This window comes from Montipora capricornis, chromosome 14 (assembly GCF_036669925.1).
Source record: "Montipora capricornis isolate CH-2021 chromosome 14, ASM3666992v2, whole genome shotgun sequence".
NCBI lineage: Eukaryota > Metazoa > Cnidaria > Anthozoa > Scleractinia > Acroporidae > Montipora > Montipora capricornis.
Window position 1 is genome coordinate 15371312 of NC_090896.1, and position 12947 is coordinate 15384258.

Genomic DNA, 12947 nt, shown 5'->3' on the forward strand with positions numbered 1-12947 from the left:
TAGAAAGCAAATTCTCATCGCAAAAGCCACGGATAAATAGTTTCAGTTATTGAGGGACCCTTTTATGGAATAATTTGTCCCAGCAAGAAGAGGCGAGCTCTGGTACCTGCTGTGAGAAATTGCTTTGCGTTCCCTTTTCAATAATTAGAATGTGATATTTTAAGCGTGTTCAAAAGCTCTTGCTTTTGGATGAAGGCTTGGTCAGATTGAAATTGTCGCAAGATACTAAAATCTCAAGACCACTTTGTTAATTTAAGTCTTTATTTCACAAATAAGTTAGGGACGTAAAGACCACTTTCATAAATGCCGACAAGTTTAATATTCTATTGTATTTTGGTTTTTGCGCATCGCAGCGAGGCTAGAAATGCTTGAACGCATTATTGAACCGCCATTATGAAAAAGGTCCCTGCCGGCTCAGCCACATAAAGCCAACTTTGAATAATAAATGAAAAGACCAGTTTTATCCTATATACATTATTAACTGGTGAGAGGTTGTTCAGTTCAGAGTTTTAAATTGCGACGTACGTCAAGAAAGGTTTCCAGAACGTTTGTTTCCCTTCCCACAGCAGACGCTACGAAAATCAGTTGTATTTAGGTGAGTGCTTTTGATACTCATTCATTCACAACTTCCACTTCTCCCATACTACACTTTGTCTGCCCCCAAACGTTTGCATGATCATTGTTTTCAATTTCTCTTGGGACTTACAAAGAAATTGAAAACAAAGGTTATGCAAAAATTTGGGAGGGGCAAACAAACTGTACCATGGGAGAAGTGGAAAAAGGCGAATGGCATTTGTAAAACAATATGTTTTAGCCACTCATTAGACAATGGGAGGAAATTTTTTTTCTCTTCATTTTGAAAGGTCTATGATCATAGCTGCTAGATAAAAGAATACGTAGAAATTTTGGAGAAGTAGACATAACTTGACATGAACATTTGAATGCTCCATTATTACTGATAGACAAATCAAGGAAGTTGGTTACCTTGTGAACTTTAGTGACGTTGTCAGATATGTTTCAAGTATTGATTGTTTATGATCACAGGAGGCTTTCACAGCGGCACAACAATACCTGGGACAACTCTTAGGCTAGAATGACTTCGTGAACTAAACCCTTGGCTTGTGAAACTAACCGTCCCTCTCAATCGAAGGCTCGTTTTACTGCCGGCTCCGGTCTCGTCACATAGGAAGGCTATAATATTTAACTGATTTTAAAGTTGTCAATCAATCGCAATTTTTGTCTGGTCCTCGGTTTGTTTGACGGGATGCGAAGTTTTCCTTTGGCAATGAGCCGGATTGTGGGGGAGATTGTGCAATTAATTCTAACAAAGGTCAAAGGTTACTTTCTTTGCAGGAACCGACCTCACCACGCGTGGCGTTGTCACTAAAAGTTGTTTCCAAACAACCTCATTGCTATTTTGCAGTCAAAATGAAAACAAAACTTAGATTTAGGTTTGCTTTTGTATTTTGCCTCGTTAAACAAAGCACAGACCAAGCAAACTGAACAATCAAAATAGAGACGTTTCTCAGGAACCCGACAAAGAAGGCTTCCAGACCCGACAGATGAAATGTAAATATTCAGTTAAATATTACAACAAAATTAAAAAACCAAAGACGGAAGTGTACGCTTCATGGACCCTCTTGTTTGAAATAGTTTCTTGTTAAAACTGAGCTGACTTCAGTGGACCTCATGAAAGGCAATTTGCACTGTCAATCGGCTCGCGTACTCGATGAATAATGATAATTTCTACATTTGCTCAAATGAAACAATATTGGTTTATTTTAGAAACTATAATAATTAATATTTGATGTAGGATTTGGGGTAGCTTCAATGTAAGCGCTGCGCGAAACATAATTTGACGAACTTTTAGAGAGCAAATTCTCATTGCGTAAGCCACGGATAAATAGTTTCAGTTATTGAGGGACTCTTTTATGGAATAATTTGTCCCAGCAAAAAGAGGCGTGCTCTGGTACCTGCTGTGAGAAATTGCTTTGCGTTCCCTTTTCAATAATTAGAATGTGATATTTTAAGCGTGTTCAAAAACTCTTGCTTTTGGATGAAGGCTTGGTCAGATTGAAATTGTCGCAAGATACTAAAATCTCAAGACCACTTTGTTAATTTAAGTCTTTATTTCACAAATAAGTTAGGGACGTATAGACCACTTTCATAAATGCCGACAAGTTTAATATTCTATTGTATTTTGGTTTTTGCGCACCGCAGCGAGGCTAGAAATGCTTGAACGCATTAGAACAAAGGAATATTTTATTGAACCGCCATTATGAAGCTTTATGAAAAAGGTCCCTGCCGGCTCAGCCAGATAAGCCAACTTTGAATAATTAATGAAAAGACCAGTTTTATCCTATATACATTGTTAACTGGTGAGAGGTGTTCAGAGTTTTAAATTACGACGTACGTGAAGAAAGGTTTCCAGAACGTTTGTTTCCCTTCCCACGTTTTCCTTTTGTTTCCCTTCGCACAGCAGACGCTCCGCAAATCAGTTGTAACTAGGTGAGTGCTTTTGATACTCATTCATTCACAACTTCCACTTCTCCCATACTACACTTTGTTTGCCCCCAAACGTTTGCATAATCATTGTTTTTAATTTCTCTTGGGACTTACAAAGAAATTGAAAACAAAGGTTATGCAAAAATTTGGGAGGGGCAAAGAAACTGTACCATGGGAGAAGTGGAAAAAGGCGAATTGCATTTGTAAAACAATATGTTTTAGCCACTCATTAGACAATGGGAGAAATTTTTTTTCCTCTTTATTTTGAAAGGTCTATGATCATAGCTGATAGATAAAAGAATACGTAGACATTTTGGAGGAGTAGACATAACATTGTTACTGATAGACAAATCAAGGAAGTTGGTTACCTTGTGAACTTTAGTGACGTTGTCAGATATGTTTCAAATATTGATTGTACATGATCACAGGAGGCTTTCACAGCGGCACAACAATACCTGGGACAACTCTTAGCCTAGAATGACTTCGTGAACTAAACCCTTGGCTTGTGAAACTAACCGTCCCTCTCAATCGAAGGCTCGTTTTACTGCCGGCTCCGGTCACGTCACATAGGAAGGCTATAATATTTAACTGATTTTAAAGTTGTCAATCAATCGCAATTTTTGTCTGGTCCTCGGTTTGTTTGACGGGATGCGAAGTTTTGCTTTGGCAATGAGCCGGATTGTGGGGGAGATTGTGCAATTAATTCTAACAAAGGTCAAAGGTTACTTCCTTTGCAGGAACCGACCTCACCACGCGTGGCGTTGTCACTAAAAGTTGTTTCCAAACAACCTCATTGCTATTTTGCAGTCAAAATGAAAACAAAACTTAGATTTAGGTTTGCTTTTGTATTTTGCCTCGTTAAACAAAGCACAGACCAAGCAAACTGAACAATCACTGGATCCATGTGAATATAGACATGTTCTTGGTGACCAGTAGTAAAGTTGTTCACCTGACTTTCTCTGATGACATGAAAGTGCCAAGTTTTAATTTATTCATTTATTTATTAATTTTTTTATTTTTTTATTTATTTATTATGCCTCCCAGCCCCTACATCGGCGTGGTCGAACCGGGAAAACAAGTTTGGTAAAAATTTTATTATATTGGCCGTGTTTTCACGACAGCTGTTGTCTCGCTTAACATCCCTGAAAGTGGCTTGTTTGCAGACTTTGTTAAGCGACTTAAAATGATACGTGTTTTCATGGGTAATATTAAATGAGGAGAGAGCACGTGCCAATACAATAATAAAAATAATAAAAATAGCACGCCTGTTGTATTTCCGATTTGAATAACTGCAAGCGACTCCTCATTGGCCGAAAGTAATTGCCAACTCATTTAAACTACCTGGTTAATTTGGTGGCTTAAATTTAATGAGAATTCTATTAAATTTGCCTACTTGCTTAAGTTTAAGCGAGTTGGGAAAGGAAATGTTTTCACGGAATTTTTTGGTTGTCACTCGCTAAGGGACCTGAAAAGCCGCTCGTGAAAACCTTGAACAACCTCTTGAATTCGCTTTTAGATTGACGGGTGGTATAATAAGAATACTACTCGCAAAATCAACGAATAACAGGGCGCGTACTATCTCGCGGATATAATGAAATCTCTTGTTAGTATAAAGCAGTGGCCGATACCCTCCCCTATCAGAATTTGCCCAAGTTCCCTTACAAAGATTCCTAACAGTTTTGCCGTTTTTTGATCATTATTCTTCTCAAGGTGGAAATCCAGAGATATGCTCGCTTTCCCAGCATTGATTTTGGCCTTGTTTCAGTTTGGCCTCATCGACGGAGTTATAGGTTTGTCTAGTAGATGTCAACTCTGTTGTAACTTAGGGTAGGGAATGGGATACCGAAAACGAGTCTTTCAAAACATCTACCGAGTATCGAGTTCTCTAAATTGAAACTTAGAGTCATTAATTCTTCGAATATCGGGCTCATGGTGAATTATGGCAGTCTCGAAATCTCGATATCTGTAGCCTGGAAGCAAGCCCTTCCGTGGGGTTTTGAGAGCAAAGAAGAGCGAGAAACGCGATTTTCGATATTTTGGCCGCGCGAAAATGGGGCCGAGTGCAAAAAAAGTGCTCTCGCCCACTTTTTCGCGCGGCTAAGACATTCAAATACAGGGGCACCCAACGACCAATTTGTTGCAAAATGTATTATTATAACCCAGTTAATGAAAATAAATGTTATTAAGGCATTTTCAGGTGTTTTTCAGTGTTGCTGGGAAAACACTATCTGTTCCTTTTTCCCAGCAAGACACACAAGAAATTTCCCAGCCAGCTAGATAAAATTGGTTGGTTTCCCAGCCAGCTGATCAAATTTATTTCCCAGCCAGGAATTCCGCGCGCTTTCAAATCCCTCGATCCAAAACAACCGAACAAAAGCGACAAAACCGGGACAAAACAGGTTTTTTCCGCAAGCGCAATCACTCTGACCAGCCGTCGTATGTTTGGGAGAGGGAAGGGGTTCTTTTTTTTTTTTTTTTTCAGTCGTCCTCAGTCTTCAGAGTTTCTACAGCCAGCTCGCATTGAAATGCTAGAAAAAGTCAGTAATTCCCAGGCAAAACCTCTATCAATAACAAAATTTTCCAGCCAGCTCATCGAAACACCGGTATTTTTGCCAGCCAGCAAGATTCCTCTGGGGAACAGATAATGTGAGGAACAGATTCATTGGGTGCCCCTGCAAATACGCGTTCTTCGATCTTCTTTGCTTACAAACCCCTTCGAAAGCGCTTGCTACGCAGGCTACGAAATCTCGCATTCTTGCGTCCGTAATTTTCCCTTAGTATTGAGTGCGAAGGGCAAAATTAAAAGCTCTCTTTCTGTTTGGAGGAAACATTAACCTACTGCATGGTGAACGAGAACTTATAATATCTCCTTCGTTGTAAGCTAATAGCTTCTACTGCTTCAAGTTTTCGTTTTGTCAGATAATTTGCAGTGTCAGTCCTGGGCTCGGATTTGCTACAACCACTATAGTCTCGATTGTGGGTTTTAAAAAGAGAGTTCCGTGGTCTCTCAGTCTCGAATTTGTCATTCTATACCCCTAAATTTATTTTAAATTATAATGAATTGGTATAGAGTGCATTTACATTCACCAGTCACGACACACATCAAGCCTCGTCAGTCTTGAGCCTCGCGTGATTTTCACGATGAAGCATGCAGTTGCATTTTGCTTTTTTTCGCTGGAAGGACAGATTGAAATTGTACGAGATGAACGCCATTTCAATGGCAAAGTAAGACCGGCCTAAGTCAGCTTCAAATATCAAGGCCAAGGCCCAGTAAGACTGATTGAGACCTCTGGGCTATAGATTTCTGATGCCGTGTAGTTTTGGTAATTCCGTAAGCATAACAGAAAAAGGTGACACTGTATACGAACTATCTCGAAAATTTATTATCAAGCGTTTTAGAGGGAGGGGGTATGGGGTGCCGAACCTGTCAATGTTCCGTATCTGTCTTTATGGTCCCTTCAACTTTTTATATGGTGAAGTTTACTTTTTATATGACGGACTTAAATTCTTATACGGTCAACCACTCACTTTCAATATGGTCAACTGCTCGCTTTATATATGGTCAACTGGACTATTTATATGGTCTACTTTTGACTTTTTAAATCAGGGTCAACTTGACTTATGATGGCCAACCTTTGAATTACTATAATAAGTTCCACCAATGCACTTCGGTCAGACTCACACAAAGATGGCCGCTAGCTCTGAAGACGGGCAGCGCATCTGTTCAGCGTGTGCCATAGCTAAGTGCTCTTGAGGCCGATTTCAAACCTCCAGAGTAACGATATTCAAAATATATAGCAGCAGGAACGGTATCTAACAGCGCCTTGAGTACCTCTACCCCATGCTCAATATCGAGGACGATTGCAGCAGAGCTTTCCAGGCGATTTCTAGCTTTCAACGCACGTGATGGGAAAGCAAACAGAAAAGATGCAATAGCTTGTTTCAGTTGGGCTGCTAAACGCCCTTTCGCCAGTAAAAACTGACATTACGTCTTTATATTGCCGTAGTTGATCGCTTAAAGGGGCTAGGTCACGCAACTTTAGGCAATTTCAGCACTGATCGAATGGTCGTATAATTCACTAAAATATCAAAATAACTGTTCAAAACTATAAAAGAACTCTAACAAAACACAGGAAGGCCAAAAAGGGATGTGGATGGTCAAAACTGGAGAGGATTGAAATGGATTGAATTTGGGTAAAATTATTGAAAAACGTGGGCCCACCTTTTTTCAAATTTATATCAGTCTATAATCAAAATGTCATTTACAAAGCTGTTGTTATGTGGCCGTGATTTTGCAAATGAACGACTCTTGCTCTGCCAATTTGACGTTTAGAGCTCATAATTAACAAAATTAAACAAAATTGCCTAAAATAGCGTGACCTAGCCCCTTTAAGTTTCTGACTTTAGTAAGAGCCAGATTTAGGAATGAAGTCGCAACAACAGGATTGTTGTCATTCTCGGTATCTGGGATGAGGAACCGAACGGTCTCTGCAGTATACGTAGTCACCGAGCTATCAAAAGGCTGTTCAACCTCGTCCAAAGCTATTGCATCTTTTCTGCTTCTTCAAATAAGGCTATTTTCGAAAGCAATAACTTTAACTTGCCGAAGAATTAAAAAAAAAAAACATTTTTTCCCTTGCGGGGTTTTGGGAGCCATAAATCTGATTCTTTAAGGACACAGAAGGTAAGCATATAGGTGCTAGCGGCCATCTCTGTGAGAGTTTGAGCGCAGTGCATTGATGGAACTCAGTTGACCTTTTAGAAGTCAAACGTAGACCATATGAGTAGTCCAGCTGACCACATAAAAAGCGAATTGTTGACCATATAAAAAGTCAAAAGTTGGCGATACGGAAACTCGAGTATATCACATAAATACGTAGAGAAAATTGACTGCTTTGGCTCCTCATTCCCTCTAAGTTTTGTCCTTGGTTGCTTCTGTGGTGTGATGTATGGGTATTATTACGCTCGTGAGTTATTCAGGAAACGTGGGCTCCATTCCTGATGAAAATAAAATTGCGTTTCTTTCACTTAATATCAGCTGCGTGTCGAAACTGAAGTCGGACTGTTAAATTCTTTTTTCCGTTAATATTTGAAGGAAAGACTTTTGTAGTTTCGCCCAGAGTGGGACTCTGTGACTCTTTTTATTTTTGTTTCAGTTACAGGAGGCCTAAATGTTACTTTGGCGATGTTTTCTGGAAGATCCGATCCTACGTGGACGTTACAACCAAAAGACATCAGTTACGGGCCGATAAAGCAGTCGTTAGACGCGCTAAAAACCACGTATAGTGCCAGAAAGATGCCTCCGAGACTTGGCTACAAGGGTTTTTTGGTAGGAAGCATGACGAATGTAGTCCTAATCGTCGGACCTGAGACGAGAAAGTTACAACTGTTGTTGCTAAAGAGCATACCCAAAGGCGTATTGCCACGTGGTTCCATTTACGATGTGCAAAAAGAGATTGATTCAGGTAAAGTCAAAGCTTCTACTAACGCACCAGCTTCACCGGCAAGGGGCCCTAAACGCGTTAAACGTTATGAGCCATGTTTTTTAATGTGGACTGGACATTTACGAACGCAGATGTGCAACAACTGTTACAACTACGCAAACACCCTCATCACAGATAACTTCGCACAGCCCGGATTCGGCACTGGACAACTCTTTGGTCAAATGAATGGTGCAAGCGTGCAGCAGGCCGCAGTGAGTGATGGCCTGATCGCTCTCTACCCCCAGCCTGGTGCAGCTGATCCCGTCCCGCCGGCACCCGCAGGCACTAGACACCTGGTGGCGCTTGCTGTCGATCCAGGTATGAAGAAGAATTCTCCCCATTCCCACGTTACATTTACACGTTCCAGGCAAGAAACAAAAACAGAATATCGCCAATGAAACTTTTAGTGGTTATCCTAGCAATGCCCTCCAACGCTCGTATAGTTGAAGCAAAGACTATCGATACTTGGACGGAGAATACTGCCGCCTAAAAATTCCCTAGGCTATGTTTCCTTGCTAATGATCTAAAAACCGTTAGGAAGTTCAAAAAGGATAAGGCCATAGTTTACAAGTGGATCAATTGTGTAATAGCAAGAAATGGACCCCATCACCGCAGAGATCGCGTCAATCTTAAAAGGTTTATATACGAAATATTGTTTCGTTTCGTTGCGTTAGTGACCAGTGGTTTATTGGTTAGCGGTAAAAAGTGACCAATATTCTGTACACGTCTCTAATTTACAGATGGCACCCTTAAAGCTATACAAAGCCTGTAATTTTCCGATTTTTAAATTTCATCTTCATGGTAGCACAAACAACCTTGAACTTGCATCACTGTCTGAATACTTATTTGATTGATCTGTCTCCGACTTGGCCTCAACTTTTAATGAACTTACAATTTTGAAAATAGTATCCATTGGAACTTTTGAACAGGCCTCTGTTACAAGATTGCAAGGGTCTGCAGGTCGGCGTAAGAAATTTGAAATATGTTTTGAATTAAGTGCCGAAGTGTATACTCTTTTCCTTCGTTTTGTAGGAACACCGCAACGACTGGGGGATTTCCATTTGTATCGTTTGGACCAAAACGGTTTTTGGTCTCACAAGCCTGGCTCGACACCTGTCACGGCATTGGACAACGCTGGGGCGTTTATAACCGATCCCCGGATAGCCAACATGGGCAATTACCATTTTGTTTCTTTTATGACTAGTGATTATGCCACTGTTAATATAGCGGGTAACCGTCCCTGTCTATATTAATAACTGAAAAAAGATGCAGTACAGAAGTCTTTCAGAATGAAAGCTTTTCCGGTTCACATCTGTAATGGCTCCCTTGTGTGATAATAAAATAAAAGGTGACCAAAGCAGTTTGCTTGTGTTCCATGTTAGAACAGGAGCCCATAAGTAGGAGCGTCCGTATCTTATAGGGTCGTTCCATCTTTTATCCGCACCCCCCCACCCCCCCTTAAGGATGGCGAGTTTTTGCAATGGGGGGCTTCGGATTTTTTCTGGAAAGAAGCCGACAAAGTTTGGGCCTCTCGGACATCTTCACAGGTGCCGACAAAATGTCAACCCTTCGGATTTCATTTTTCAAAGGCTGCCGACAAAAAAGTGAGGGTACGGATTTCAGCCATCCTTGGGGGGGGGGGGGGGTGCGGATAATAAATGGAACGACCCATAGTCGGGGCCACCAGCTCAGGAGTAGAACAGGGTATTTTTAGTTTTTAAAAATTCCCGCGAAAAGTAATTACCATAGCACTTTTCTTTGTGCGAAAAAGACATGGCATAAATAATGAGCTCTCAATCGCTGTCATGCTAAGCCATTTGAGTGGATGAATGTGCCTGCGTATGCTTTATAGCCTGTGAAATGTGGTTCCAAAATTAGCGCGTCTACTTCCTTGCTGGCGTACGAACCCAATGGTGGAGATAGACACTCATGGGCTCCTGCTTAGGACTATCATATACTGCGAATAGCCTACAATCTTGGACTAAATAAAATGAAAATGAAACCCCCCCCCTTACGCCCTGTTGAAAACTCGGTGGAAAACGTATGGTAACAGCCTTTTCAGCTTCTGTGCCTCGGTTATGGAGTGATACTGGTCCGTCTGTTCCCGTTTTGAAATCTCGCTTGAAGACTTAACATTTTGGAACTTTATACAGACATTGACTGTTTTCGTTTCATATATACGATTATATCTTAAATTTAGGTTGATTTTTAATCGTTAGTATGGTAAAGTGATATGGAGCAACGTTTTTTGTATATATCGCTGTATAAATAAAGACCCTCGATTGGTCAATGGGCACTATGGTGACCAATCGTGAGTCTTATCCCGTGTCGGTAGGCGTTCTTTTAGGTAACCCGGGTTTTCGGGTGGTGAATAAAGCCAAATTCGATGCCTTTCGAAGCAAATGTTTGCAGAGTTTGGCGGCCCTTAGTTCATTCTCAGTGTACAAGCGGCTCGAATGAAGAAGGCGAATGAGTAGCGGAGGTATCGTCAGTGATCTACGTGGAATTTCGAGGCCATCGAAGCCTTGGGAGCGAATTTATGGCCCTTTTCCTTTGGTGATCTCTTTCGGCAGCTTCGTCTCGGTGCCCAACCTTGGGAAAGAATATATAGAGGGAAAAGAAGAGGAACCAAAAACCACCTAAATCGCACTTAATTGACCAAGAAACCTTACCAGAGTCAAAGACACACAAGACTGAAACAAGGTAAGCTTTTTTTTTAATTTTGAGTAAAACCGGTCCCCCATACAAATCCTTTTATTATTCCACACATTGTGACAATGTCCAAATATAGTTGTAGCCCGCTCATTATTTGTCATGCACACTCAACAGATATCCTGCAATATACAAAATTTTGTGTGTCGCGGAGAAAAATGGTAGTTTTTCCAGCTTTTTTTCCCAATAAACGTAGAAAATTGTGCTTTGTCATCAACAAGTTGAATAATAAAACAATTGTCCTGCTCAATCTTGCGGAATATCGCCTGATTTTAGCCAACTCGGCCTACGGCCTCGTCGGCTAAGTATCAGGCGATATTCCGAGCAATTTCGCAGGATAATTGTTAAATATTTCTACTCTTGCATATTAACATAGTACAGTGGAGATACACATAGATCGAGCTTGGGCTACCTGTGATTCAACATGGCTTCCAGTGGCTGCTGGGTTAAAGTACATGATCGGGCCTTCCATTTTAAACTCCGATCTGTCTTGTCCAGTTGATGAATGCAACAAATTACTGAAATGTGGAGCAGACTACAGCGCGTTTGTGTTCATTCCAGCTGATCATTCTGTTTCATCTTATTTGTAATCATTTTGTTTCCAAGTCGACGTTTGGGGCTCCATTTGTAAAAATATTTGAGGAAAAAGGTACCCGATGCGTTTTGGTGCGTAAAACGCACCCTCTCATTCAATATTGGCCTTAAGTGGTTCAAGACCTACGTTTTGACAATCTTTACGCAGATGACATTTCAAACCATACTTAGTAGAGGAGACTATAGACTATTAACTATGTTCAAACGAACGAAAGCTATAAGAATAAATAGCAAATTGATTAGGTGCAAAAATTACCAAAGGTATGTGCTAAAAGCAGGAACACCGGAACATCACGGAACACCCAAAATAATAAAGAACAACAAAAAGAAAAAAAACAATCGAGTATGGTTAGAAAAATCGTGCTTTAAAATCTATCGACGGATCATTTCATGCCTCGAAGCCTTTCCCTTGGCCATAAATGTTGACCAACGTTGTGTCGTACATTCAAAGTTTTGAAAAATGCAGGGTTGTGAAGGAAATGAGGAACATGGAACATTACGCAACATCCCGGAACATCAAAAAACTGTCATTTTTTTTAAAGTGCTACTATGATCAAAAAATTCACTTCCCTTTTTCCTTCAGATTTTGAAAGCGTGTTTGCTTGACACCTGACTGGCAAAATTTTGAGCTTCGAATTATATCTAAACGCTGTTGTGCCATAAATACATTTCATATCTTCTCGGTGGGTTGTCAAGAATGTTGTACGTGTGAGCTTAAGCACTAATTTCGATTTTTTTTCCCCAGTTTTCACCTAAAAACATCAAATTTAGCAAGACAGTGCCCCTTTAAGTTCTCTAATATCCACGTGGTTTTACTTGAGTAATTTTGTGTCAATGTTTTAATTGACCAGAAGAAGCCCTTCAAGACAAGAGAGCAGTTCTTAAGTATGTTTGTGTTTCAATGAACCTTGCCCGTAGAAATGTACCAAAATGGAAAGCGCACGTGCGGGGCGTGAAGAGCTTTTGTTTTTATTCGTTAAGCCTGTTGTTTCGTTGCGTTTTCGTAGCCGTCGTCGGCGTTGTCATAGGGACCTTTAGATTCTAGGACGAGGAAGAGAACCTGTACGAGTTTTGACTGGCAGTTTTTAGCGATAATCCTTTAAACATTTATAGCCTGTACGAATATCTTACTCTTTGTTGCTGTTACCTGGACCTTTTTTGCTGACCGAAAAATGCCAAGACTGCAACGGTATTGTTCACTTGTTTTGACACGAAATTTTTACCAAACCTCGTACTGAAATGACAACGGCATCACGTTTTTCCCGCCAAAATGAGGCTGGTTAGCGCGCGCTCACTGTTGTTCTATGAGAAAATTTCGTACTCGTAGTCGTTCTCGTCCTAGAATCTAAAGCTCTCTAATATCCCCGTGGTTTTTTATTCGAGCAATTTTGTATCAGGTTTTAATTGACCAGAAGAAGACTCTCAAGACAAGAGAGCAGTCCTTGAGTATGTTCGTGTATTCACTTTAATATGTCCAGTGTTTCAGTGAACCTTGCCCGTGGCATCTGATGCTCATCGCAGCTTCCACTTCATTTATTCTCGTGCGAAAGAACGCTTTCGTGCAAACGTAATGTCAAGCCGTTCTTGTTTTCCTTCTTATTTTGTCTTTTACTTTGCCCGAGCCAGTTCGTATCTTCGCTTTAAGTATCTTGT

The 12947-nt window shown here is 40.5% G+C and overlaps 2 protein-coding genes across 2 annotated transcripts in view; one reads left to right on the forward strand and one right to left on the reverse strand.

Annotated features, from left to right (window-relative positions):
• The first annotated feature begins 527 nt into the window (after positions 1-527).
• Positions 528-9345, forward strand: LOC138032159 (uncharacterized). Its single transcript, XM_068879764.1, has 5 exons — positions 528-595; positions 3550-3588; positions 4216-4295; positions 7662-8306; positions 9021-9345. Exons 3-5 carry the CDS (start codon positions 4232-4234, stop codon positions 9239-9241), a joined length of 930 nt encoding a protein of 309 aa, XP_068735865.1. The 5' UTR covers positions 528-595; positions 3550-3588; positions 4216-4231; the 3' UTR covers positions 9242-9345.
• A 3398-nt stretch (positions 9346-12743) lies between these two features.
• LOC138032153 (transducin beta-like protein 3) overlaps positions 12744-12947 on the reverse strand; it is a 41967-nt gene continuing 41763 nt past the window's right edge. Inside the window, exon 29 of the mRNA XM_068879760.1 lies at positions 12744-12947. This exon is cut by the window's right edge and continues 31 nt beyond it. Within this exon, the coding sequence (XP_068735861.1) occupies positions 12868-12947 (80 nt within the window). The 3' untranslated portion in view covers positions 12744-12867.

Excerpts from the sequence above, each read along its gene's own strand:
- LOC138032159 (XM_068879764.1), top strand. The coding sequence starts at position 4,232 with ATGCTCGCTTTCCCAGCATTGATTTTGGCCTTGTTTCAGTTTGGCCTC. Across the intron at positions 4,296-7,661 it reads CCTCATCGACGGAGTTATAG|TTACAGGAGGCCTAAATGTT; the intron begins GTTTGTCTAGTA and ends TTTTTGTTTCAG. Across the intron at positions 8,307-9,020 it reads GGCGCTTGCTGTCGATCCAG|GAACACCGCAACGACTGGGG; the intron begins GTATGAAGAAGA and ends TTCGTTTTGTAG.